General features: G+C 37.2%; 1 protein-coding gene across 22 annotated transcripts in view; it reads right to left on the bottom strand.

The window, feature by feature from the left end:
* The window catches only part of plekha5 (pleckstrin homology domain containing A5), a 171,514-nt gene that overhangs the window by 50,395 nt on the left and 94,207 nt on the right, over positions 1-26,912 (bottom strand). For 13 of the 22 annotated variants that reach the window (XM_088923954.1, XM_088923939.1, XM_088923951.1 and 10 more), the window contains 3 exons: positions 13,056-13,139; positions 1,806-1,926; positions 343-447 (listed from right to left, as the gene is read on the bottom strand). In XM_088923954.1, coding sequence (XP_088780080.1) covers positions 343-447; positions 1,806-1,926; positions 13,056-13,139 — 310 coding nt within the window. Of the gene's footprint in view, positions 1-342; positions 448-1,805; positions 1,927-6,231; positions 6,271-13,055; positions 13,140-26,912 lie in introns of those variants that run through there. The other 9 variants (XM_088923934.1, XM_088923938.1, XM_088923941.1 and 6 more) reach the window with 2 other exon arrangements.

Raw genomic sequence — 26,912 nt, 5'->3', positions numbered from 1 at the left:
CCAACTCAATCTTATCCATCTTTTTGTTGACACACTTTTCTACCTACAAAAAGACATGGATTATTTTTCTTTTAGAAAAAAAAACAAGAAAGCAACACCAAAAAAAGTCAGAAAAGCACTCAATATTCATTTCACACATTTTTCATATTGCAGTCATCTTAGGCAGGAAGCCTTTTTACTGCATATTTAAAACATAAAAAGTAATATCTCCCAGAAATAGTCAATGATATGTAAGCTTTAGGAAATGCAGATATATTTTAATTTTCTGGAACAATTAACAACAAAATCAATCACACAATGACTTTTTTTTCTTGAATGGAGCCCATCTATTGATTAAAATACCTGTTTGTAAAGCCAGCCACTCTTAATCACGGGTGCATTTGGGTTTCTCTTTATTGAGTTCGACCTCTTTCCAAAATTATGAACCTTTTTGGAAGATCTTGAGGGCTACAAACAAAAAAAGCAAGGCTCAAGTTAACAATTCGTACAAGTAACAATCATACCACTGTTTTGTACAGAGGATCCCAACACATTTTGACAGGTATAATAAAATCACCTGTCAAACGTCCTTCAGTTACTGTGCATAATTACTCTTGCTACATAGATTCATAACCTGTTAGGATCTTGGGATATTAAGGATATTAGGATATAATATCAGGGTATTTCAGAAAACTGAATGCTTGAAGTCCCTGGGATTACTCTGCTGTAAATGTATGTGTCTGTTTATTTCATCAAGGCGTGATGCAATCACCTTTGTTTTACATGTTTTTGAAAAATCAATTTTTGTAGATGTGTACCAAGTTGCTACTCAAATGGACAAAACTCCAGCTTGGGCTTTTAGAGGATTGGGAATGCCTGCTTAACAGCGATATCTAAAAAAAGCTTTATAAAAAGTGACATTTTAAAAGTTAAAACTGATTAAACAGTTTTATGTGTGGCAAGACCATGCGTCTTTTTTTTTAATCAAGTTAAACATGCAATGGTCTTCCACAATGCATGACTTAATAAAACCTTTGTGATAGTTTTATTAAAATAAGAGACGGATCTTCATATTAAGAGATATCCCTTGAGAGTCATTTCCCATCACCTGAAAATGCATATGTTTAATTTTCAAAATAAAATTAATCATGCATCAAATCAAATTTTACCCTCCCGAGAAATAACAGAGACAGAACTCTGAAGCACAGAATGAAAATTAAACCTTTACTCAGGGTATGTGCTCATGACATCCGTGCATACGCACACATGCCTGAGGCAAGCGGTAGATCAGTGTGCACCTCACTCATATTCTGAAAACGTCAGCAGCGGCTGAAGTCTTTTCTTTGTAGTGTTCTTCAGCATTCCACTTCACCATGAAAGTAACTGCATACGATGGTTTTAATGAACTGGTGGCTGGCTGCATACAGATACAGCATGAAAAGACTTACTTCAGATGGATTTAGAGAGGTGAAGCCGAAAGAAAGATCAGGCTGGGTTTTAGGATGAAAAGAGGTTATATTTTTAAAGTTGAAGGCGTTATTACACTTCTCTAGTCTACCGCGTCACAACTGCTTTGCCTCAGCTTGTAAGACAGCTAAAACATTCCAATCCACTAGAAAACAATTCCAGTGGAGTGGATATATGCTGTGATCCTGTCTTCACAGCAGGGACAAAACAATGACAAGTTGGGCCACAGAAAAAAACAAAACCCATTCAATTTACTTTAGGTGTCCCTTCAAGTCAAAGGATGGTTCAAGCTTAATAAAATAAGAATTTTTGAGGCGTGACAAGATCAAACTCATGCCTGGCTGTTAGGAGACACTCACTCGGCCTATGGGACTCCCAGGATGGGTGGCATACTCTGAGGCCATCGTGTAGTTTGAGGCCTCACTCATTGTGCTCACAGGTCTGTCTTTTTTTTCTTGAGATGTCATTTTGGAAGCTGGTCTGAAAAGGAGAAAAAGTTAATCAATTTCACAAATCCATCGCTGAATTTTAAAAGCATTTTCAACCAATTGCAAAATGGCATGTAAACTGCTCAAAACTGCACATAGTAACAGAACAAACCATGTCCTACTATGTAAATTTCAAACTGTCATTTGAAACTAGTATCTGCTGCATATACAGTCTTGTCATTTCCAGCACTGAACTTCACTTTATGTAGACTTCTCAAGTGAGGCAGTTGTCAAATGTTTATTGATCTGAATAAATCCCCAGGGTGTAACTTTAAATGGGTTGCATTTTCTTAGAAACAGAGAACCAAAAAAGTTATCATGAGAAACTGCACTGAAAAATCACTGTCTCCTCGCAGTGACCTAAATTCAAAAGTTGTAACACTCAACACTCCTGTCTGGTCTGGTGGGAACAACAGTAAGTGGAACAAATCTGATAAGAATAAAAGTGTAAAAAATATCCAGAAGATTAGCAGATATGTTGGTTTTAGGTCATTTAGCAGATCTTGCATATTTTCTTAAGAAAACTCCTAATTCAAACCTCATGACTTTCAGCTCCTGCAAAACTGCACATTTACAGGCGAGCCCAGCACCTTTGAAGACACATGTTTGCTCCTAAGTTAATTTGAAATGCATGCTTCACTGACGCCAGCCACTGGATTACAAGGGGTCATGTTAATACAACAGGTATGCAGCTGAACAAGAGCTGAAGCAAACGTCATTTACAAAAACACATAGCAGACATAATTACAGAATAACTGCACCAAAACAGAGCACGTGAAAATGCACAGAATCGCCACTGATTCACATGCAGGACGAAACCAGCAGGAAAACAAGTAGCATCACACTCACACTCGGGTTTGAGGAAAAAATATAAACAACAGTTATTTTGAGTAAGATTCTGCTGTGGTTTCACATTCCTTTGTCACGACATGACAGAAGAGAAGCAAGACGAGAGGAGGATCACATCATTATTACAATGGCCGAGGTTCGGATACCACAGAGCAGCTTGGCGCAAGATTTTGGAAGGACAGCAAAAAAAAAACAATTCGATGGCTTGCTAGGTATTTTCTGAGCTGGCCGTCTCCACAACCTTCCAGAAAGGCTACTAAAAAAGAAGTCGGACTTGTTTTTATGTCACAGCTGATGTAAACGGAAAAGAGCACTGCAAAGCAAACCTTTAATGGTGCTGGGCTGGTCTCTCTCACACAGCAGGTTTGTCTGAATTAGAGATTCTCTGGAATCAGGCTAGTGCTCATTACTCGGAGTATAGCTGCATCTTTAGATGTTTTTGCTTTAATCAAAATCATGTCTTTCCAAATGTCTTCTTAATACAGATGTTTAATTATTTTTAGGCAATTTAAGTGAACTCAAATCTAAAACATTAACTACGTGCTCTTTTTGAAATCATATGTTATCAGATTAGTATTTTGTTATACCAATGATCCATAGATCTGCTCAGCATTTAAAATTTAAATAGCATTACATACATGCCCAATAAACTTTTGATATACAGACTTGTGAATAATAAAAACGCAGCTTAAAGACCAACGTAAAACAATGATGCTTTAAGCCAAATTCAATCAATACTGTCTTAGTGTTTGCACATTAAAGATAACAACACAATCTGATTCACTGGGTAAAATTCACACATTTGACAATCTATATAGCCAATAACTAATTTAAATCAAGTCTCTGGGGTCACAATCACTGTTGGCAATTAATTAATCACAGCCTAATAAACACCCTGTTAGGCCTAAATAGCATTGAAAAAACAACGCTAGTCTGATATCCACAAAAACAAATTTGAGACCACAGACAGGCCCTTCAGTGCATAAAGGGAAGCATGGTCCTTTCCAAACAAGTGCAATGTGCTTTGGGACATTCTTTTAAGATTAAAGAATGAGTCATAAAAGCAACTGCAAGACAAAAATGAAATTAACGAGGATCAACTGTGTGCAGTCATTTAGCACCATTAATCTTTTCATGGGTTTTACTCCTACTATGATTTGGGACTCTTGTCTCCAAGACTTCAGAAAAACAATTTGAATTTTCTTTAGGTGTTTGCTGGCAGTCTGTAAACTGCTGCTATGCTTAGAGGTTATCCTTAGAGCCTGAAGCTCCAGTATCATGACTTTAAAACCACTAATACCCCAGCTTCTGTCACGATGTTACACCGTCATTTAAATTTCCACAAAGGCAATCCCTGTGGTCATCTCAGTGGTGTGAATATTACTCATGGACCCATTGTTCCATAACAGTTAGCTCAGAAACAATGCATCTAACTTTGGAAAAACAAATGTTTTTCTTCCCAGAGTCAGATGCATTGTTTCTTAACTGTTTCTACATACAGAATATTCTTGTCTTTTATCAGCACAACAATCTTATTCCTGAATACTTTTTCATTTCTCGGTGCACGTATGGAACAATCCCGGCTGCGTTAACTTAACTTTTCATGGTTTGGCTGTTTTGAAGGGGCAGCACTGATACAGTGTCTGGCTGGGGTCTTATTTTCAGGTCAGAAACAGCCAGAAGCAGTGTATACAGTATGAGGCACATGTCTGTATGATGGGCTACCACCTACACAGTAACAAAATGGAGTAAAGTTATTATTTATGACTCAGGAGTTTAAAATAACTACCAGAAATAAAACAAAAAGCAGCACTTTGCCGCATTCAGATATGCTTTTAGAGGATTCATCCACTGAGGACTAACTCTTCTTACATAATAAATGTGAATATAGAATTAGCCAAGCTAGCAAAGAACCTTTAACAGCTTAAAGACCAACATAAAAGAATGATGTTGCTCTTTAGCATTTTCCTGAGCCAACAGGAATTATTCTGAATGAAATACTTAAGCAATAAGGCACGAGAGGCCGTGCTATATCGTGAATATAGTCACCTTATCTGCAGGAAAGCAAGGGCTGATAATGCACACATTTAACAGGTCATTATGCATCTGAAAATGTGCCCAAAACTAAGGGCAATACAGTCATGTAGAACAGACCCTTAAGGCAGTCAAGGGCTAATGTACTTTGTCAGATCATGAATGGCATGAAAGTGCAAGCAGCAGTCATGCACTTCTCCTGTAAGGTAAACCACAAACAGACACCTCCTTCCAAAAACAAACATACAAACAAGCAAGCGAATACAGCAAAGGCAAGAGGAATACACACTGGCGTTCTTGTAAACATCTCTCTGCATGCATTTTCCAGACTTTGGTGACCTAAATAACACACTTGAAGTCATGAACATGTAAAATACATGGTCTTAAGAATGCGTCCATACCAGAAACATTTCCCATAACCATCATGTAAATACTTCCAGATATAATTAGCACTGCTAATTACTGCTGTACATGAAGCGTGCTGCACCTAACATGTTTATCTTCAGTTTTCCCCTTCAAGGGTCATTACAACGGACAAACTCTGCGGTCTTCAAAATGACATCAGTATTGGGAACCTTATATAGCTCTGCGACTTAAATCTTGGCAATTATTACAAGAAATGAACGGCAGTAATAGTTGACCTTGCTCTGTGTAACTCAGCAAGGAATATTGCTTGGAATACTGCTGACAGATTTAGACAGGCTACAATGGCCATATTATAATATTTATTTAATCATACTTCAGGAGAAAAAGCCTGTTTTTATTCACTATTTTTATTTTCAATAGGAATTGTCATGACATTTCTAGCAGGAAAGCCAATAATATACTGAGTGTAGACTAGAATAACTGCAGCAAAATCACTGCTAACATTATTTGATGATATTTCCTTTGGTAAATGCCAAATGTTAAACCACCATGCGGTTATTTTACAAAAACATAAAAAAACAGGGAAAGGAACAGTAAAATTTCACTGCGAGACGCTGAGTGTATTTTGACTCCGTTTTGGGTTTTAATTCAAATTTACAATAGCTTGTTTTAGAACTTGATCATGGAGTAGGAGATAAACTAAACTGAAAAGCCTGTGACTGAAACCACATGACTTATTTTTCTGGCACATAACTGCTCAGAGTCAATGTTTTTTCACAGTTCACATGAATTAAGAGGTAATAGTCACTTGAAACATTCTGTGATTGTGTGTGTGGCAGAAGATCATGAACAGGCTGCACTTACACTTAAGGTTTTCTCTGATAATGGAATTTAAAATAATGAAAATAAAATTGAAAACAATACTCAAAAAAGACCAAAGCAAAGCAAAAAACTATGATTAAGTACTTTGAAATAAAAAAGATGCACATTAGGCAAAACATGACAGATTAGTAGATCTACAAAGCATTCTATTCTAGGAATTCATTACCTGTTTATTACAGGATGAATGAGCTTTCCAGAATTCAAGCTAAAAACAAAGAAAAAATTTAAACTTACTAAGCATCTGAATAAAGATCATTAGAGATGATGAATGGTTATGCACAAAATAAAGATCATGAAAGAAATGTATATCAAGCAAACTTGGCAAATACCACTTATTTTTATATATATATACCAGTAAGCATTTCATAAAGCATTTTTGTTCTAAAACAACAGTAACAGTGGACTGTAACATACAGTATACCAGCAGTCTGCAAGTGTAGTGTGACACAAACAGGTCTACATTTACAATAAATATTTTTTTTCCTTGGATGCATTACTTACACAGTCATTACTGCACTGTTTACAAAATGTTCAATACAATAAATGCACGTTGTACACTGAGAAGATACCCGGATCTTCTTATTGAGCTGTGTACATGTACATAGAGCAGAGGGTTTATACAGCATGAAAGGTGCCCATTTCTTAATAATAGCACTTCTGCTCGCTTGGGGCAATGAACAGTCTCATACATGAGGCAGATTTTTTCTTATGCCAGCAGCTAAACAATCTGCTCAAAACAAATGAATCCAATAAATTTTGCATGTGGCTTCTTGCATTATTACTGAACTATAAGAGATGCACACTTACGTTTTAGAGGCACTGTAACAGTATGAAGGCATATGGAAAGAAAATCATCCATGTTAAGGAAAGCCAACTAAAGTAATCATTTCATCTAAATAATAAAAAAAAAGAAATTGCTGCACTTGTTATATCAGTTGAGATTAGAAAAACTCAAACAATATGCAACCCAGAGAGCTTAAAAGTACAAGAATTATGTATTTTAGACAGCTTTACCTTTGAGATACTGGAAGGGGGAAAATGTCAAAAGTACAACTAATTTGATTCAGGTGAAAAAAAGACCTGAGAAGTGTCCACCTTGAGACTCCAGCATAACTTCTGTTGCAAAAGAATTTTTATACATGGCATTACTGGGATCACCTGTAAAGCCCCAATATCTCGCTCTGATGACTGGAAGGATTAAAGGAGGCTTTGGCAGTGTAATTCCAAAGAAGGGATACTGTGCAAGGTATAAAAAAGAAGATGGTAATAATATCACTTTGACAACGAAGAACATGAGTTTGAAGTTACAGTACGGTAACCTGGTTATCGAGAGAAGTCTGATTCTATACTGTAGACACATAAAACCGTATTATCCTTTCCATAAATGCTAAGGTGGAATTAATAGTACTGCAGTTTCAGTCCTTTAATTAATCTGCTCTCCTCTCATTTCTTCTTTCAAACATTCCCTTTATTTAAGCAGCACTGATGCTAAAGAAAAGGCTTAATTAGACATGAAAGTATAATTAAGTAACAGTAACATTACTGTATTAACTAAAGGATACATTCTTCGATTTCAAATAAACAGCATGGTTGATTACACAAGTGCTACATTTTACAAAACTATTGTCAGAAACAGACCATTGGAAGAGGAATCGTAAGTAATCAAAAATGTCACTCGTGTAGTGTACAAAGAAACACAGAGATGTTTGTAAGGCAGTGAATAAGGGATGTTATCACTGGAACATTCAAAGAATGATATTTAACATGGGTGCTATAGAAATAGTTTCACACCGACTAGTAAAGCTGCTTTTGAAAAAAGCCACTTATACAGGTATGTAATTATCTAGGGAGCGCCCAAGCTTTTGCAGGGCTCTGGGTATAGTTTTAATGTTTTTTTGTTCATTTTAAAGATGAAGAACATTGTAATCGCATGTACTGTACAGTATCTCACTTGCATTAATGAGCACTCATCATTGCTCCTACTGATCATTTCCTATGGAATTTTTTTTCTCATCTTCAGAAACACAAGCTCTGTAAAGCTTTTCACAAACAATAAGATTGATTTTCGTTATAGCTGAATCAAAAAAATATGTATGTGAACGCATCAAAAGCTTTTTTTTTTTAATCACGATGAATGAGAAAAAACAGAAATTTGCATTAAGTATCTGCATAGTTAGTGACTTCAATATGACAGTAAGGCCTTCTGTCTGGTTTTGCTTGGCATTAGAAGTCTGCATATAACAAGGTCCTACTTCTAACAATACAAAACCCTACCAAAATATCAGAGACAGTAAATTTCATAGAGGTGACAGATGCTATCCAAAGTAGTGTGGGCTGCCCAGCACGTTCCATGATTCCCAAGGACTGCAAAGACATGTCTGACCAGCCATTTTACTCAGTGTGCAGTGCTTTGGGAAGACGGCTGTTGTTAATAATGAACAAGAACCAAAGTAATTATGTAACAATCATGAAAACTTAATCCATGAGTCTCCCCCCTCCCCCCCCCGCCCATTACGTATTTATGCCCATTACTGTTTAATTCCAAACATGCACTTCTTGTGTATCTGAACAGGCTGGTAAAATGAAACGCATGTAGTGCATTTGGACAGATAGATGGTTCAGTATTTATGCATACCATATACTGTAACTCACATTCACAAGACAAGGTCACATATTTTATTAATTTTTGTTTAGCAGTTTAGCATTTAATACAATCCGGACCCACATACTATTGGAACGGCTTTTGGGCTCGGATGTTAATAGGAGGCTTGTAAAACGAATTAAAGGTTTTCCAACTGATTGCCCACAGAAGGTACTTGTGAACAACACATTTTCAGATGAAATTATTTTAAATACTGGTGTTCCCCAGAGCTGTGTTTTGTCACCTTTACTATTTTCCATTTATACAAATGAAATGAAAATGCAGGACACTTCTGTTAATCTGTGGATGATATGGCCCTACCCTAGTGGGATTGTTTACTAGGGATGATCAAGAAGGGGCAGAGAATTACTTTGAACAGAAAGGTGGTGTGAGTCAAGCATGCTTCAAATTAATGTTGATAAAACTAAAGAACTGGCTACTTGTGGTATATGTGTAGTAACAGGTTAAGATGTTCAACCTCTCTCCCATATTAATCAACCTGAGGAGCTGGTTCAATGTTTCACATAGACGGCATATATTTTGATAAGGAAGTTAAAAGGGTTTGGGGTGAGTCTAAACATTTTAGAGACGGTTTATAGAACGTTGGTACAAAGCATCCTTACTTTAGGAATCACAGTAAGGTATGGTCGCCTGAGTATTAAGATTAAAGGGGAAATTGGCCACGGTTGTTAATTCTGCTAGTAAAATAATTGGTCGACCGCAGAAACAGCTTAAAGAGCTGTATTATATAGCAGTTCAAAAGAAAGCTCAGCTAACCGTTGATGATCCCTCCCATCCTCTTCATTCCCATTTCTAAGTGCTACCTTCTGGAAGGTGTTTTAGAAGACCTGTGGCCAAGACGTGTACAAGAAATCTTTTGTTCACCATGCAATCAATATATTAAACGCAGCTACAGTAAGCGATAGTCTCCTGTATGAAGCTATAGGATTAATGTAATGATAGTGTGATATGGGCAAAGCGAGATGTGTGTTTGAGTAGGTGCATTGTTGCATGGTTAGGATTACTGTTTGTCTGTAATGTGTATTTTATGTTGAGTGTTTGTTATTCTATTTTGTTATGGCGATGCCATCGACAAACTTCCACCCTTTTGGATGAATACATTTGTACACTTGCACTTATATAGCACTTTTTTGGACACTCCACTCAAAACATTTTACAGGTAATGGGGACTCTCCTCCACCACCACCAGTGTGCAGCCCCACCTGGATGATGAGACGGCAGCCAGAGTGCACCAGTACGCTCCCCACACACCTGCTATCAGTGGCAAGGAGAGCAGTGTAATGAGGCCAGCTCATAGATTGGGATTTATTTTTAATGGCAATGGGGGATTTGGCATGGAAACCAGGGTTAACACCTTACTCTTTTCAAGAAACGCCTTAGGAGTTTTAATGACCATAGAGAGTCAGGGTCTTGGTTTAACGTCTTATCCGAAGGACAGCACCATTATTTACAGCACAGTGTCCCCGTCACTAAACTGGGGCATCAGGAGTAACACAGACCACTGGGTGAGCACTCCCTACATGTGGAGGAACAAGTAATAGGTTTATTCCTCACACCTGAAGAAGGCTCCACAACCGAAACGTTGTGTTTTCTTTCTTCTCTTTTCAGCATGGAATAAACCTATTACTTGTTGCTTTGCAGCCTACGCATGCTGACGCAGCTACCCACCTGAACTATTACTCCCTACATGTGCCAATAACACCTCTTCCAGCAGCAACCTTAGCTTTCCCAGGAGGTCTCCCATCCAGGTACTGGCCAGGTTCACACCTGCTCAGTATCAGTGCTTGCCAATTTTCAGTTGCAGGATGATATAGCTGCTGGTTATACATATTGTAAACTGCTTAATGCCTACAAGCCGGGAGGAACATACCCAAGAATTATGCCATTTTTTAAACGAATTCTGGAATCACTAATTAGGCTTCAACCAATTTTAAGCCACTATGGACTTTAAACCTCTGATTTCCAGCAAAGGACTCCTGCACCCATATGAGAAAGAAAGAGAGAGACATACAGACACGTCTCTTGACATGAACCTGCAGAGCCATTAGAGACTTGGGCAGTCCCAAGCGCAGTTGAGATCTGTGCCTTTTAATACAGCGTAGCCAACAAGATCATTTAACATCATTAATAAGACTACAGTACTGAAACCCAAACACTGGCAAACCAGCCAATGGCGGAATGCCATTCTCGCTGATGAAGCACGTCTGTCTGGATTGGTGGATGGTCATGTGACAGCGTGGAGAGAGAGAGAGAGAAGTTTAATGATGACCTAGAAAGAGATCGTTGCATTATGTAGTGGAGTGTCACCTATTCAGCATTCAGAATAAAACAGCAATAGGAACCACTAATGCAGAGGTATAGCTACAAAGATATCATGGCTAGGCAATATACTGACAAAGTTCTGCACCACTGAGTTGTGACGATTCTTCTTGTCAGCGTTGTCTTTTGCCAGCATGACAATAGCAGTATACAAACTATGTAGCTCGTAGTCAACAAAGAGCCAAAACTGCAAACTGCTGGTTCAGCATGACTGGCAACAAGGGACCTGCTACTGTGCATTCAATGGTGTTGAGCACCAACACCAACCAAAACATTTTTCCTACGTTTTATCTGTAGAAATACTGTATTAAATGAGCACATTCTTGCATATTGTTTCTGTTATAAAGCAGATCTCTGTTCTTGAGTATTGAATTGCAAAACATTTCTCCCACTGATTTTCTGTCAAGTCACTTTACACTTTAATAAAATGACTTGTTCATTTACTGCTTTTCAGTCACACTGTTGATGAGCTGTGATACGCAAACCTCAAACCTGATTTTCTCTGCTTCCTGTTTCAGACAACTAATTCTTCCTACACTTCCTTCCTACAGTACCTTGAACTGCATTATTAAAGTATGCATGATCTAAGGGCTAGAGACTGCAGAGAGGTCTTGAAGGGCACATGCAACATGTGAAATTGTGGAATCACTGGAATAAAAACTTTGTTTTGAATTCATGGGAAACAATTGAACAGTTAAAACCCTTGAAAGTATTTACTCAAAACTCCTTCCTAACACTTTCTATTAAAATTTCCACAGTCATTTAACTGAAAATATTTATTTTTGGTTTAACTGTACAAATGTATTTGCTAAAACGTTCCAGGCACGCAGCCAGGTATCATGTGGTCGCAAAATTAGTATTTATGACAGCTTTGACTAAATGGCATTGCAAATTCAACACACATGCTCCTTAAGAAATACAGTCCAATTGACTTTACTTGACATAAGTTCTAAAAAGTATGCAATAAGCTTCACTGTCCACTGAAACTGAGGAATACTGCCAGGAATTACTGCATGCCTTGCTCCCCATCTGTTAAGATGAATTCATGGCTTCTCCTCAGACAGCTCCAGAGTAACATCATGAATTGCATTTATTAGGAAGGCTGAATCATCATGACAGTCAAGGTGAACTCCGAAGGAGAGGCAAAGCCTTGCTACTCCAATTGTGTGCCATCCATTTTGAAAAAGCACTTATCAGTGCAAAGCCAATTAGCAGCCAGCAGACAAACAACATTCTCAGGTAATTTATATGATAATGTTCCTCTGTTCTACCACCCGCAATTTATACAATGTTTACATATTAAAATTACACAGACTGGAAGGGATTAAAATTTACAGAGGATGTATCTTTTGGTAGATCATGTAAATCATATTTGGAATTGCTCTAGGCTTATAATAGTGTTTTGTAATATCTTGTGTAACGATTATGTCCCTATATGGAAAGCTAATTTCCATCTGGCAAGCATTTCCCTTTTAATGACTAACGTTCATTGGCCCTTGAATGCAATCTTCTCTTCACGTTAAATCAATAAATCACACTGATGCGATTTAATATCAGTCAAGGAAAGAGAGCAGACAGCTCTTACCCTTCGTTTTAAGAATTTCACAAAGAACCAGAAAACGAGGCAATGAACATTCAGTAAATTATTATGCCAAATTAATTATCGGGTTTGTTACAAAAAACTTTAAAATATTAAACATAAACAATAAACCTTATATTAAGCCATTTAAAAGTGCGACTTAGGACCTACACCATTCCACACCTAATCTCAGATGCTAAAAAGGCAAATATACCATCATTTTTTAATTTATAATAAGTATTTTAACTAAATACGTAAACTTTAAAATGCTCCAATACATCAAACACAAAAATCTTTACATTGTCAAACATCAGGAAGAAATACAGCAAATCACTTTTCAGTTCTGTATTGACCTTTTATTTTGCCATGCTGTCTCTGGATCTTGTGAAGCATTACTTTTGATTAACAAAGACGAACAACAGGGACTTACTGTTCGCTGACCACAAAGATGCAGTTGTCTTGGGACGGTAGACCTGAGACAGGATGCTTGCAAGTTACCTTCCGTTCATTATGACTGTTAAAGAAAAACGAAAAGAATTATTTCCATGTTAGTACACATCGGCATGCCACAGACCTTTGGTAAGATCTCCCATGGTTGTAGAACTCGTAACGAAAATGCAAGTGACTGTCAAACTCCTCACAGTGCATAAGCTTCAGATAATCCCAGCAGAAAATTTCTACCCTGTTAATAAAGGAAAAAAACCAAAATGATTCAGAATTGAAATGCTAGCTCCAATTCTAGAAGGGATTGCATTTCTTCCTCTCCTAGGCAGCTGGATGTGGAATTTAACAATGTGGTGAAAATGTAATTCCAAAAGTTTTGCATCATTCAGGAGAATTACAGGATCAGCAGTAGTTTGTACTTGAGTGTCATACAGAAAAAGAACAGAGAAAAAAAGTCTTTTTTTTTTTTACTGGAAGCCTGCCTACATCTGCTCAAGTTCTTAGCCCCTAAAAAAAGTTTCCACCCTGGGCTGCATCTAATGACATACTGTACATGATCACTTCTTATTATAAAGCATGATTTTTGATACTGTTTTGTGGCTTTGTTAAGGATTCCAAAATCCGACCGTCTGTAAAAATGCTGTGGAGACTAAACCACAATAACGAAAACAGAGGACAGAGCAGTCTTCTGCAGTAATCCATTCCTTCTGTTAATTTCTCAACTCGCAGCATGCAAGGGATAAGGACACACAGGAAAATATACAGTAAAAAAAAACAATTACAATACCTTCTGTAACATTATAAATATCATGTTCTAAAGAACAGTTACAAAATGGAAAAAGAAAGAAAAATGCCTTTCATTCCAGCCCCATTACTGGCTTTAAACCTAAGATCACAGTAAATAAGTCAAGCTATAAAAGATCTGACTTGTTTTTTTACACACCTTGCATAGTTGCTTTTACTGAATTTTAACATGATAATCCTCTTCTCCTGGTATGGAATGTGTATCTTAATTCTTCCTTCCTTGTTTTTGAAAATAGTAATCCAAGTAGTTTAGGAGCCACAGCACAGTTATCTCTAGTCATGCTCTGATCACAAGAATACTAAGACACCCACACCCCATTCTACCCTAATTAAGGCTTCTTTCATGGGATAACTTATCTAAAAATACAGTTAGTGTACCAGCAACATCACATACTGTAGGCTGTGAAACAATCATTTCTGTCTTAAGAGCTTAGACATTGTTTTATAAATGGTAACAAATAAGCAGACACTTCTTTCATTTTACATTTCCTTCACATCTAAAGCTGACACTCTCAATTCAAAAGATTACAGCACAACAAAGCGTTTGGGACATGTTTGTATATAGCTCAGTGTCAGGCTGTAAATTCAAATTGTTTAAAATAGAACTTGTATAAGCCTGCTTAAGACCTACATAACTTTATAACTGGGTGTTTATAATTCACGAAGTATCTTGTCATCAGTGCCAATATGTTGCAATGAAAAGTTTCAGCACAGATCAACTTAACATTAATCATAACATAAACCCCCCCAAAAATGAAATAAGGACAGTTTTTCAGCATAATTTGGAAAAATTGCCTGACCCAAACATCTCTAACTAATCCAAGCATGATGGTAGGATCTTGTTAGTGGTTATAGGGCAGACTTATGGCACCATATTTCTTGTGTATTACTTTATATGTTTGCATTTCCTCTAGATTTTTATTATTTCTTCCATGAGAGATGTAGTTTTACTTATTTCAATATCACATAAACACCTAGAGAACAGAAATAGTGGGTGCATTTCCAAATGATAACCTCTAATGGTTCTGTAATGACAGGAAAATAAACTTACACAAACTTTAAAAATATTTTAGGAACTTAACAGCATTTAAAGATGGAGCCATTTCTGGACAAAACATGGTACAACATTAACAGGGTTTAAAACTACAATTTCTTAGCACTAGTCCTTTTAAAATCCCAGGTTGTTTTAAGGAAATTCATTTAAGTACATAATGTGAATTAAAAAAATACTGGAAAAGAACATATGGTAGTGTGCTTACTACAAATTATAGGAAAAATAATATTCCATTTAAAAGCCGTGTTTAAGCCTTACATCATACATACTGTAATACCAGCAGTTTGAATTCTTATATAATCTGAATGGTCAGATTTACTCTAATGAACAAAACTTGGTATATACTGTAATTGAGATTGGTCAAAAATATCAGGGATCTGTGACAAGAATGAGGGCTAATGTAGTAAGTACTCCTGGCACAATATTGGGCCAGGACTGCTTTGATAACAGTATATTATCCACTAACTGAAAAACAAACAGCTGCTGATGTTTAATGGATGGGGCAGGGGCTTAATATAATGATGCCATCCTTTCTGCAACAAAATCAATAAAATGTCCTTTAATTTATTTGTCTCTCTCTCCATACTTTCATAAAAATGGAACTGCAGATAAGGAATATGAAAAAGTACTACCGTACAGTCGACAAAGCTCAAGCAATTGTTTCACCTTGTACTATTTTTACAAAAAAAATAAACGACTGATGAAACCATCTACATATTTCAGCTAGTGACATTACCCAAAGTCGAACCCGCAACACCTGAAACAAAGAGGTGAACGTGCACTCAGGAGCCCAAGGAGCCACATCAGCAGCAGCCACACAAACATCTGCCTCCGAAGGTTGGCACTACAAAAGGTATACGGCAAGACCATGTTTAACCAAACAGGATACTAAAGTAGAGCAGCTTTGGTTCAAAAAACATTAAATGGCTTTGGCTCTTCATAACGGGATTTAAAAACGCACAGCGAATTAATATTAAATGCCCAAGACTCCGCTTGTCTGCAATATGGGATAGGCCACTTCTCTTAAAAATCATCTAAAAAATATTTAAGCTCAGGTCTGTCAGCAAGGCAGCATGACTAAGTAATGGAGACACTGCATTATCGAATGTTCTCTATGCCTGTCACAAAGCATTCAGAAACACAGATAAATATAACTGAGAACATTTTATTTATTACGTGACATGTTTTCTAGGAAGAACCTGTGTACTGACAAGGTCAGCCTGAGCAGTGTTTTGAACTGAATTCAGCTAAAAAATAAAGAGGCAATAAAATGCTTCACAACACGCACACACTGCACCACCAAAACATGCTCCGTAGAAGTGACCCACCGTGCTATCTGCTAGCTCATTCCTATGACTATGTGCAAGTCCCATGATTCCTAAGGACTTGCAGGACTAGCAGGAGACCTCAGTTTTCAGCGGTCTGTGGAAGGCAGCTGATGTACAGTAACTCACATCACAAGTGTCACGATCATCAGTATGCATGCTTCTCTGTTGTTTTCTCAGAAACAGAAGACCAAGCTAATGTGTCAATTAAGACAGATTCAAGGGTTTTCAAGTAGTGTTGGAAAGATTAAAAAAAAAAACTGAAGCACAATTCAGTCCATAAGAAGGTACTGAACCAAAGCGATAGAAGGCAAATTACACACCTTTCGAGAATGAACAACCAACAGGTCCCACATTCCCATAGTCATCTATGAACATCTTCTTATTGCATCAAACCTACAGTACATGTTGCCACTAATAATCAGAGGAGCAGTTCTCTAATGTTTTGACAGGACAGCACACATTCTTATATTTCTATCATTGTTAGGATGTCCCACTAACTCTATTTTTATTTATTATCGTCTGCTCCACCAACATGAAATGGCACAGGGTAAACCAAAGCAGATACCAAGTAGGGCTGAAACCAAACACTTTGGTATTTAAGACTTTAATGAGGTTGAAAAGCATTACTTGCAAACAATGCTTGATTTGTAAATCAAGAGGTGTCGGACCTCAATGTGAGTTGGAGAGTGAGGATGTACAAGGGACAAAGGAAATAATACAGCGCTTAACCCCTTACATGTGCAGAACATCGAAAAAACACACTGTCAACGCATACTCAAGCAACCACTGCGGATAACGTGCTAGCATGGTAACTTAATGTTTAAGTAGTAACTTGTAAGCCCATTTCAACAAAGGGCTTGAATATTGGTAAAAAGAAAAAGATTACGCCATTTACCTAAAATTTCCATCCCAATTTTATCCTAAAATACCACAGCATACATGCCTCACAAGATGTGAAGTGTGGATGCAAAATCCTTTTGTATTACTAAACCCACCCTGAGCAGTAAGGACCATATGCAGAGCAGTCTTTGAAAGTGAAGTTGTCCTCACCCCCCCCCCCCCCAATACAAAAAGAGGAGTAGCCTCTAGAAGAGCAAAAAAATGTTAGCCAGGATATTGAGTTTAGTCATAGAAGTCTGTCAAATGTATTTAGCTTGATAAGAGGTAATTAAAGGATTAGAAAATCATTCTGCCACTGTTTTAATTTATGTACTGGGTGGCCCTTTATCCTACCTCAGCCATGTGCAGTCTAATAAAAGAAAACTCATAAATCCCATTTGTAATTAACCATTTTACATCAAGCTGCCCATACCCTAAGAACTGCATGAATGATCACCGCCGGTTATTTTCCCACCAGTCTTTTAAAATAAAGAAATACTCACCCCATATTTGTAAGATTAAAATGTTCAGATTTGTTATTCCTCCACTTAACTAGTCTGAAGTCTAATTAAACTCTTCCTAATCGGAGGGGAAAAGCTGCATGGAAAAAGACTACAGTAAATCTACAATTTAATATGCAGATATCTACATATATGGGAGCACGCTGACAGAAAACAAAAGGCGATTACAAATCATCCTAATTAGCTGTAAACACAATTTATCAAGACATTACTGGAGGGCATCAGGAAAGAGGGTGGTAATTAGTGTAAAGAGGAACGCAGGCTGCTGAGAAATGAGATGGAGAGAGTGAGGTGGCAGGGACAGGCTGCTACAGGTGCTCCAAATGATAAATGGCTCCCGCAGAAAGAACATCCTGTGCTGTATCTAAATCACAAATTTGCACCATCACTACTCAAAAAAAAGGAATGTTAGTCATCCAATTTAAAAAAAGAACAAGCATTATATTGTAGATTACGAATCTTATATATCTAGTGTATTTGCAAGGGCTGAATATTCAGATTCTAAGAAAGAAAAATGAATTCACTTACTACTGAGCTGCAATGTAGACAGTTTCATTTTCAATCATACGATCACCTCAAAACTAGTGTCAGCAATATTAGCAGATGTCCTGTGGAAACCCAAATTTCTAAATTTAATATTTTATGTATTGGATGCAGCTGTGAAATAAAAAAAATCAACTAAGGAAGAAAGACACTTAAAACAAGATGCCCAGACAGTTCCTGAAATCAAGGCTCATGTTGCTAAACATGAAAGGAAGGCATTAGATAATTAAAACTCGAAATAACTATTTGAATTCCAAATTGTGTGCAATTAGATTACGCAAATACACATTTGCACTGTGATTTATAAAAGCCCTGTTGCATCACTACTAACCTTTTTAAAGGGCAAAGATAGCAATCTTGACTTTCCAGAATTCTAAATTTACACAGCTGTGGACTGTCGCTGTCTCTAAAGAAAAGGTTTTGTGGTTAGACGTGAGAATATTAAGTAATGTTTCAGCATTAGAAGGTCATAGAAAAAACTATAATACATTTAGCAGCACAGACGGGAAACAGAAAACACTGAAGTTAAACCATACATGTTAGATGACAGAGTACTGCAGTATTAGCTGTGTGATACAGTATATTCAGGTAACCTACTTCATGAATGTTGCTTATAAAAAACACACACTTATGAAATTAATGATGTTTTAGCTTTCTAGTGAGCTGGATAAGTAAGGTAAGAGTCAGGTTAGAGACCCTTCAGTTAAACTCTTATAACAACAGTTTCAACCCTGTGAAAATGTCCTCCAAACCATTTCTACTGCACTTGTGAATGAAATCTTAGGCTGTTTGCACTCCAAAACTTGGAGTGTTGAGAATCTCTGCTCCAGTAGACCAACCTCTTACGATTGTACAGTAATCACCTGATGCTGGTTAACCTGTTTACTGTACATACCCGCAGATGAGTATTTGAAATGGACATCTGAACACACATGAAAGCACACTTGCTACTGAACACTTTGATGTACTACTGGATGTTTTACTGGCAGACCTCACAACTATCAGCTTTCATTTATAAAAATGGGTAATTAAAAAATTCCAGTGCAGAGTGATGGGGGAAGTGGGGATGCATGGTGCATTTAGGAGCAGCATCACAAAGATCTCTGGTCTTAAAAATGGTCTTCACTGCTCACATACGGTATCTGGTTCAAAGTTGTATGAATGAACAGAGTAGCTTCAGAGCTGTTAAACAGATTACTCTTTGTATACCATCAACTGTAGCAATTTCAGATTTTCTTCTACATTTTGTACAATACTGTTACATGCTTTTCTGTTTTATTTCAATCACAGTTGCATTTTCAAAACCAGCAATGGCACCAAACATCTCAGATGCTGTAAGAAAACTAATAGAAAATCAAATTCAGAAAACACTCTAGCAGAATTGCATTCACTGTGTTTGACCACTGGAGGAATGCACTTTAACAATGGGTAAGCATTAAAAAGAAAGACTGCAAAATATTAATTAAAGTAGAAACACAATAAAAATATTTAACATCCTTTGTTATTGTCCATTAGAACCTGGTCCCAATATTGGTTGCATAGAGGTCACTTTTGCACAAGAAGGATCTCTTAGTTTATACCTTCCACTCCAGAAATGAACACAGTACATAACACCTCAGACTGCATGTTTTAAAAACTTTACTGAACCTTCAAGAAAATATTATGAACCTATGAAAAACAGAACACAAATGGGCATCAACCAAAGTAAAAGTTCTCAGTGAATGCAGCTCTTAAAATGGCAAAAATATTAACTTTAACACCTAAAAAGCAAGTGATTTTTGCACAGTGCTTTACGCCATGCTGTAGAATTTATACAGTATTTTTTTTTCCTCGCACTGCCCTAAATAATTGGTTTACAATACAATGCAAGCTTTTTAAGGCTGTCATTTCAAATAGATATGCCTGTCAAAAAATCCAGTACTGTTTTCAGAACTGCAGGATATCATGCAGGGAAAAGCTCATTAAAAAGTCAACACAATATATAACTGCTGAAAGGCACAAGGTCATCAGCAATCAGTGACAGTGTAGAATTGTTGTGTAAGGACTTCATCCTGAGGGTTTTACTTCAACAGCCAACAAAAAATATGTCTATACTTAAAATGCAAAAATCTACACTTTGTTTCTTAGAAAAAAAGCATATACCTTTTGCTTAAAAGAAAATAGAAACTTTTTTTTTAAATTAGCACCGGCATCTAGTTTAAAACCATTAATAAAATCAAAGTAACCCATAAAGAGAGCATCTGGGCTTCATGTTAACTCACCAGGCTGTGAACAGACACTATCTCATTCTGCAAGTGTTGCTATTTAATAGCATGCAGCTGGAAAACCTGTATTTGCTAAGCTAAATGAAACTGGGTTCATTATTGTTGATTACAAGCTTGAAAGAATGAAACCACATGAAAATACACCACCAATCATGAATATATCTCTATTCTTCACGATCATCTTGCCCACTCAGAATGTTACAACCAAGGAAACATCCCACACAGTAAACAGGTTTTGCTCTCCTTTAGAGCTGCAGAACATTGCATGTTAATATGGAAAGCTTTAGAGATATTGTTACACTTTCCAATTCATTGCAAAACAACGTTGTGCACCTAAAACAGCTGTGAAAAATAATGTTTTTTTTACAGTGGCTGCCCTCTAAACAAACTAAGCCACTGATTCCACCCCCACCCCACAATGCAGTAGTCACATCTGTTCAGCAATTTCTAAAATACACTCAACACAAAAACCCTTATGATACTCTATAGTAATGTACCAGGCTACATTGCAGGCAGGATAGAATACGTGATAATACCTCTTTGAATTTCAGTGGAAACCAGTCCACATATTCCCAAAGTAAATTTGTCAAATTTAAAAATGTTGAATTGACGGTCTTTTAAGTATCCATAACTCAAGGGGACCTTCAGCAGTCCTGCCCAGGACTAAATACAGGTCTCCCTGCACTATACTGTACACTAATGATACCAAACTGGTAAATTAATTAATCAAATACACATTAAAACGAGCTTCTAGTCCCCATTCACACCAATGCATCGTAATGTTTTTTTTTAATAAAGGAAGCACATGCAAACAAGCAACAGTTTTAACAAGTTACGAGTCACTTTTTAGTTGAAATGTCTTGCTTTTTGGTGAGGCATCTTAAAGAATGCTAACATCTTTAAGCATTTCTGAAGCTGCTGCATTATTAAAGTAATGGCTAAGCAATCCCTCTGGGGTACACCAGGCTCTGATTTCAGCAGACCTTTCAAATGGCTGAATGCTGAACAGGCAGAACGGGATGGCTGAGGCTGTTAATAAAAGACAGTCAGATGGAGAGAGCTGCTTTCAGAACCAAGGACATCAGTCAAATCACAGGCCAAGAGGTGGTCATGTAACTAAGTCCAAGAACTTATTTAGACATTAGTCTGCATATAATTTCTGAAAGAGATTAGTCTATAATCATCTTAGGAAACGACTTCAGAAGAATATAACCAAGATCCAGGTTAGGGTGGAGGTTAAGGGCAACAGTCACAATGAATCAAATACATCAACTTTGTCCAATCATAACACTACAAAAAAAACTGTCTTACAGCTTTTCATTTAGTCATTTTTGAGTCATCTCCTGTAGCTTTGTAATCGGACAAAAATCTAATTAACATTTATAACTATTCGCCTTTCAAACAAAGTTTACATGCAAATTTTATATAACCTAATAAATAACATTGTCCTTAGAGCTTAGTTCTCTGCTTTCAGCACATCTGTCTAATCTGCAGTAATTTGGACTGTTATCTACTTGTCCCCTCACAAAACTGCAGAAAAGAAGAAATGACAAAAACAAGACTGGTGGAAGTATGGATATCCCCAGTTCAAAGAAATCCCATAAGAAACAGAAAAGAAAATGTATATATATATATCCTCTATTTTCATTAGTCCTGCCTGCATTGAGAATAGAAATATGCAGTACACAAAATTAAACCTTTCTACTTTAACCTCAATTAGTGCTGCGAGTTAAGCAGATACTGTATCTGGAGATATGCCTCCAGAAGACACCTAGTCTATTTTAGCTTTGTTTAAGATCTCAGCAAGGAAAGACATTTCTGATACGGATTATAGGATAAGCAGACTGAATACACTTTTGACCTTAGTCTGATCACATCCACTTGAAAATGAAAAAATGAACCTGATTACATCATCCAGCATATTCTTCTGTCGCTGTTCCTTTTAAATATCAGAATTCATACATTCCAAAAGACGTTACAACAACCATGAGGTGAACCAGACATTTATGCACAGGCAACACAATAACGTAGCAGGAAAACAACACTACATTAATGAAAAAAATGAATTATCTAAAAATAAAATTAAGCTTATTCAACTAAGATTGTGTAATGATTCTAACAGTATTTTTCAAATGAAATGATTCTGAATGCTTGTGAAAGAGATCTCAAACAGCATACTGTACGTTCAGTGTTTTACAGGGTTATCAATGATTCTTTCATTTCATTTTGGCTGGGGGCAGGGATGCAACATGTTTATTTAATGCATAAAATGAAATGCAATGCTAGGGAAACTGCATTTGCTATTTAAATGTGAACTTTGATTAGTTCCACACTCGTGCCATAGATTAGCCTCAGTGTGATGGTGAAGGGCTGGCGCTGGTTGTTTTAATCATTCGCCTGTCGATATTCGAGAAGCAAAAAGTGTGCAGCTGTGCAGAGTCTTGCACTGTGGCAGATACACACCAGGCCAATGGCAAGCAGCTACTGCCAGTCCTTTCTGCCTGCCCTAGGTCTCACACCCTGCAGAGTCTGCCAAGTGGGACATCTCGCTGAGACAATGGCTCAGTGACGTTTGCCAAATTATTTCCTACTGTTTTCAAGGTTCAGGGACACAGTCATTTTTAAATTTATACTTTTCACTGGCCTTGCAGCAAATAAAGTATCGGGACACTATTACCTGGAGTAGGAAATGTGATCGCTCCAACTAAAACAATGGCCAGGAGACAAGACTCTCGCAGCTAGAGGGCCTTCATCTTTCAGCGCACGTGAGCCAGACACTCAGAAAAGAGCGCAAAGGCTTCTCCATGCCGCCACCATTGTCAAGCTATGAAAACCAGACCACAGAGGTCCCCTCACATCAGACTCCCATTGATCAGCTCTGCTGGGATTGAGAGGAGCTTGGAAAGATTCAGTCTGGAAAGACTGAACTGTACACATCCCTGCCACAGCTAAAGGAAGTGAAACCCTTGTTTGCGCATTGCTATACCGTGCAGCACCTGCCAAGACTGACCTGATTCACTAAATGACAATTTCCGGTTTGAGACTGTCGCCACTCTTCCCTCAACAGGAGATTTTAGCCAGCTTCCACCGCACATTTATCCTGATCCTGCTGTGGTCAAATGGTCTTAAAATTAAAAGAAAACCTATAAAATAGCCACGGTTCCTTTAAAGCAGAAAAATTTCGCTTTTACCATTAAAAGCAGTAAGTGTGGGATATACAAAATGTATTGCAAAATCAATTGCAGCTAGGTTGCGTTAGTTTTTTTCACATATTTAAAAAGATCATCAGAGTAAATCAGCAACCTTCTCTACTTATGAATCATGCCCAGAACAGCAGGGCTCTCTAGGTTAAACACAGCCAATCTTTACAGCTTTAATTAAGCCATGTATGAACAATAACCATTTGCTTGTGCAGTGGGCAGGGAGACCTGGAAGACTGAATATTCTTTCCAACAATTATGGCAATGAAAGCTGTGCCGCAACGTTTATCTTGGATTATTTTGTTACGAATTATAATCCAAAGCAATTAAAACTATTATGGTCAACGTAACAAACCTCACAACAACTGAATAACAGTTCACCAAAGGTAACACACATACCACTAAAATAAGTCACTGCTGCCTGTTCAAGACTGCATTGTAAGCACACAGTAATAACAAATCTTTTGTTTCTTTTATACGTTATTTGAAGGTTACAGGAAGGCTTTTAGGGCCTTAAAAACGTATTTTATTGCAGAACGTAAAAGAAGCAACTCTTGTCTTTAAGATTTTAACAGAAAACGAATCAACAATGAAACCAACACATAGTTTTCCTGCAATGTAACTACTTTTGTGAGAATTTCCATGGTGACTGCGACATGTGCTATTCTTTCCAGTAATTTACATCAGTCAATGTCTCTGCAAATAAAGGACCTGACAGGAGCACTAAGACTGTGCATGTCTTTCCACAACGCTACACTAACTGCCATCTCAGAAACGCTTCTACTACTTTTTCCTACTATAAGGAAAATGTGAACTGTCACAAAGCATTGTAATGATACATTTTTTTTTGTTGCTTTCGCTTGTTTTGAAACTAGGCCTGATAAAAGATAAAAGCGGATAAGAATGGAAGGAATGAAAAAATCTTGACAGACCAGCCCATTTCATAACCATCGTAGAGGGTTAAAACAGTCAACCTTCACAGTAACACCTGTTAGGCGGCCAGGACTTTCCTGCTGCTTTCTTTGTACTATGCTAACAATAACGGCCTTCCCAGTACAATGAGGATCCAATTAGTTCAGCGCACTAATGGGCTTAACTCAAGATGAAACACATTCTTGAGAAGGCGTCACACCGGCAGCAATAAAGAGCCTAATTAGTGGACAACACTTATGGTAATTGAAAAACTAAATGGATCCCTAAAACTTTGAATGTCAAGTAAACCTACAAAGGATATAGGTGTTACACAATCCGTAAAGATATTTCAAAGTTATCAATCCTCCTTTAAATATAGTTGTTCAGGTGGGGAGCTGCGTCAGCATGCGTAGGCTGCAAAGGAACAATAATAGGTTTATTCCATGGTGAAAAAAAGAAGAAAGAGAACACAACGTTTCGGCCGTGGAGCCTTCTTCAGGTGTGAAATATGTATGCTTTTCACAGTGATACACAGAAGGGTACATTCCTCAGAAACCTCCAGCAATATCTCTGCTGGGCTGCGCGAACATCATACTTAGAAACACCAGCAGTAATGCAACATTGGAATTTTAACTTTAATGTCATCACTTAGTTTTAAAGATTAAAGATGCTCTTTAAACATGTCACTAAAGTTGTTTTCTGCAATGGTTCTTTAACCTTACAACTAAGAACACAAGTTATCTGAATTCAATGGCAGATTTTGTTTTAAACCTGCTAGAGTGAATAGGTATCAATGTCTTGGGAGTGAAATATTCACTGGTATAAGAGAATTTCAAACACATCGAAAGTATTAATGAGTGTCATACAAAAAATAAACACCTGAATGTTCTCTGAAAACACAAAATGTTTATAAATGCTTCAATCCGACTATAAAATGTAAACATTTCCTTTAATGGTAGCTCCAAAATCAGTTAAACTTCCACGTTTACACTATACGATGTACTAATGGGCTTAATTAATGTACAGTCTACTAAAGATCTCATGTTGAATATTGTGAACATTTTTGTAATCCCCATTATAAAAAGGTGTTGCTGTCCTTTCATTAGATAGGCAAAAGTACTGATTTTTTAGTCCTGAACACAAAAGACTACAATTACATTACTATATGATTCAAGTCATCAAAATACTCAAAGGGAGGGACAAAGTCAACCCAATGGAATCAAAAGTGAGACACAAACTAGAGGACCAAAAGTACAGTATAAAGTAAGGAATAGTGCATTTATAACTGAGAACAGGACACACCTGCTTTCTAGAAATACAGTACCAAGACGTGTTGTTGCTCATACTGACTCCTTTCAAGAAAGGGCTGCATAACCTACTTTCATTTCAAACTTTATGTTCCTACTTTAAGTCTTATAATGTAAGAGAGTCTAATGAAGAGCAAGTCGACTGGAAGTCCTCCAGTTTGCTCCACTACTTGCTGTAAAGATCCTGTTAACTGATAAATAACCAAAGGGTTGGTTGCCACAAAACTCTGGAATATATTGAATAGGAGGGCCTGCTCCAATTTGGACAACTTGTACTTGGGATATGAAGTATTTTGAAGGGTCTAGGAAATAAATACAGTGATTTTAACTATTCTGTCTGACTTGATAGTGCTGCAAGCACATGTAGCGAATACGTTAGCTAAAATCTTCCTAAAAAGTTGAGTACATATGGATCCATCTGGTTTCTACAGGATCTCTGATGACATCCTTCTAAACACTGCTGGTACACTCTGAAAACTGGAATTACATTCCGTTGTTTAAATTTAATCATTTTATTTCTGAATTACTTTTTTTAATTAAATTTCTCCGTATGGGTATATTAAGAACGGGTAAGAATTCTAGTATTCGCTTTGTTGTTTTTACTCTGAGTAGATATCCGTCCTGCCATCATTCGAGTCACATAACAACACAAACATGTTTTCACAGCTCAACTGACAAACAGAATCCTACATTAATAAACGTACCTGAAAGATGGTATCGCCCAACACCACGAAAAAAAAAAAACAAGCACAGCAGCATGGCATGGCCACTTGCAGGGCCAGACATTGATGCTCATGCAAGAGCTGCAATTTACATTGTAGGTACTTAAGTGCTCTGGACAAAATTGAGATGCCCATGTTAACATGGTGGGGATCTGCAGCTGTTCTTAATGCACTGCACACTTTAAGAGCTGTCTTTCATTTAAAAAAACACTTTTTTCCTAAAATTGCACATGGGTGTGCTAGATACAAACCGTTGTCAGTGTCTAAAATACACACTTGTCATATGTGAAACGTGTTAAGACTTCAGCC

This window comes from Atractosteus spatula, chromosome 8, assembly GCF_055471065.1.
Source record: "Atractosteus spatula isolate fAtrSpa1 chromosome 8, fAtrSpa1.hap1, whole genome shotgun sequence".
Lineage (NCBI taxonomy): Eukaryota > Metazoa > Chordata > Actinopteri > Semionotiformes > Lepisosteidae > Atractosteus > Atractosteus spatula.
This window is presented reverse-complemented; position numbering and strand designations above follow the sequence as displayed.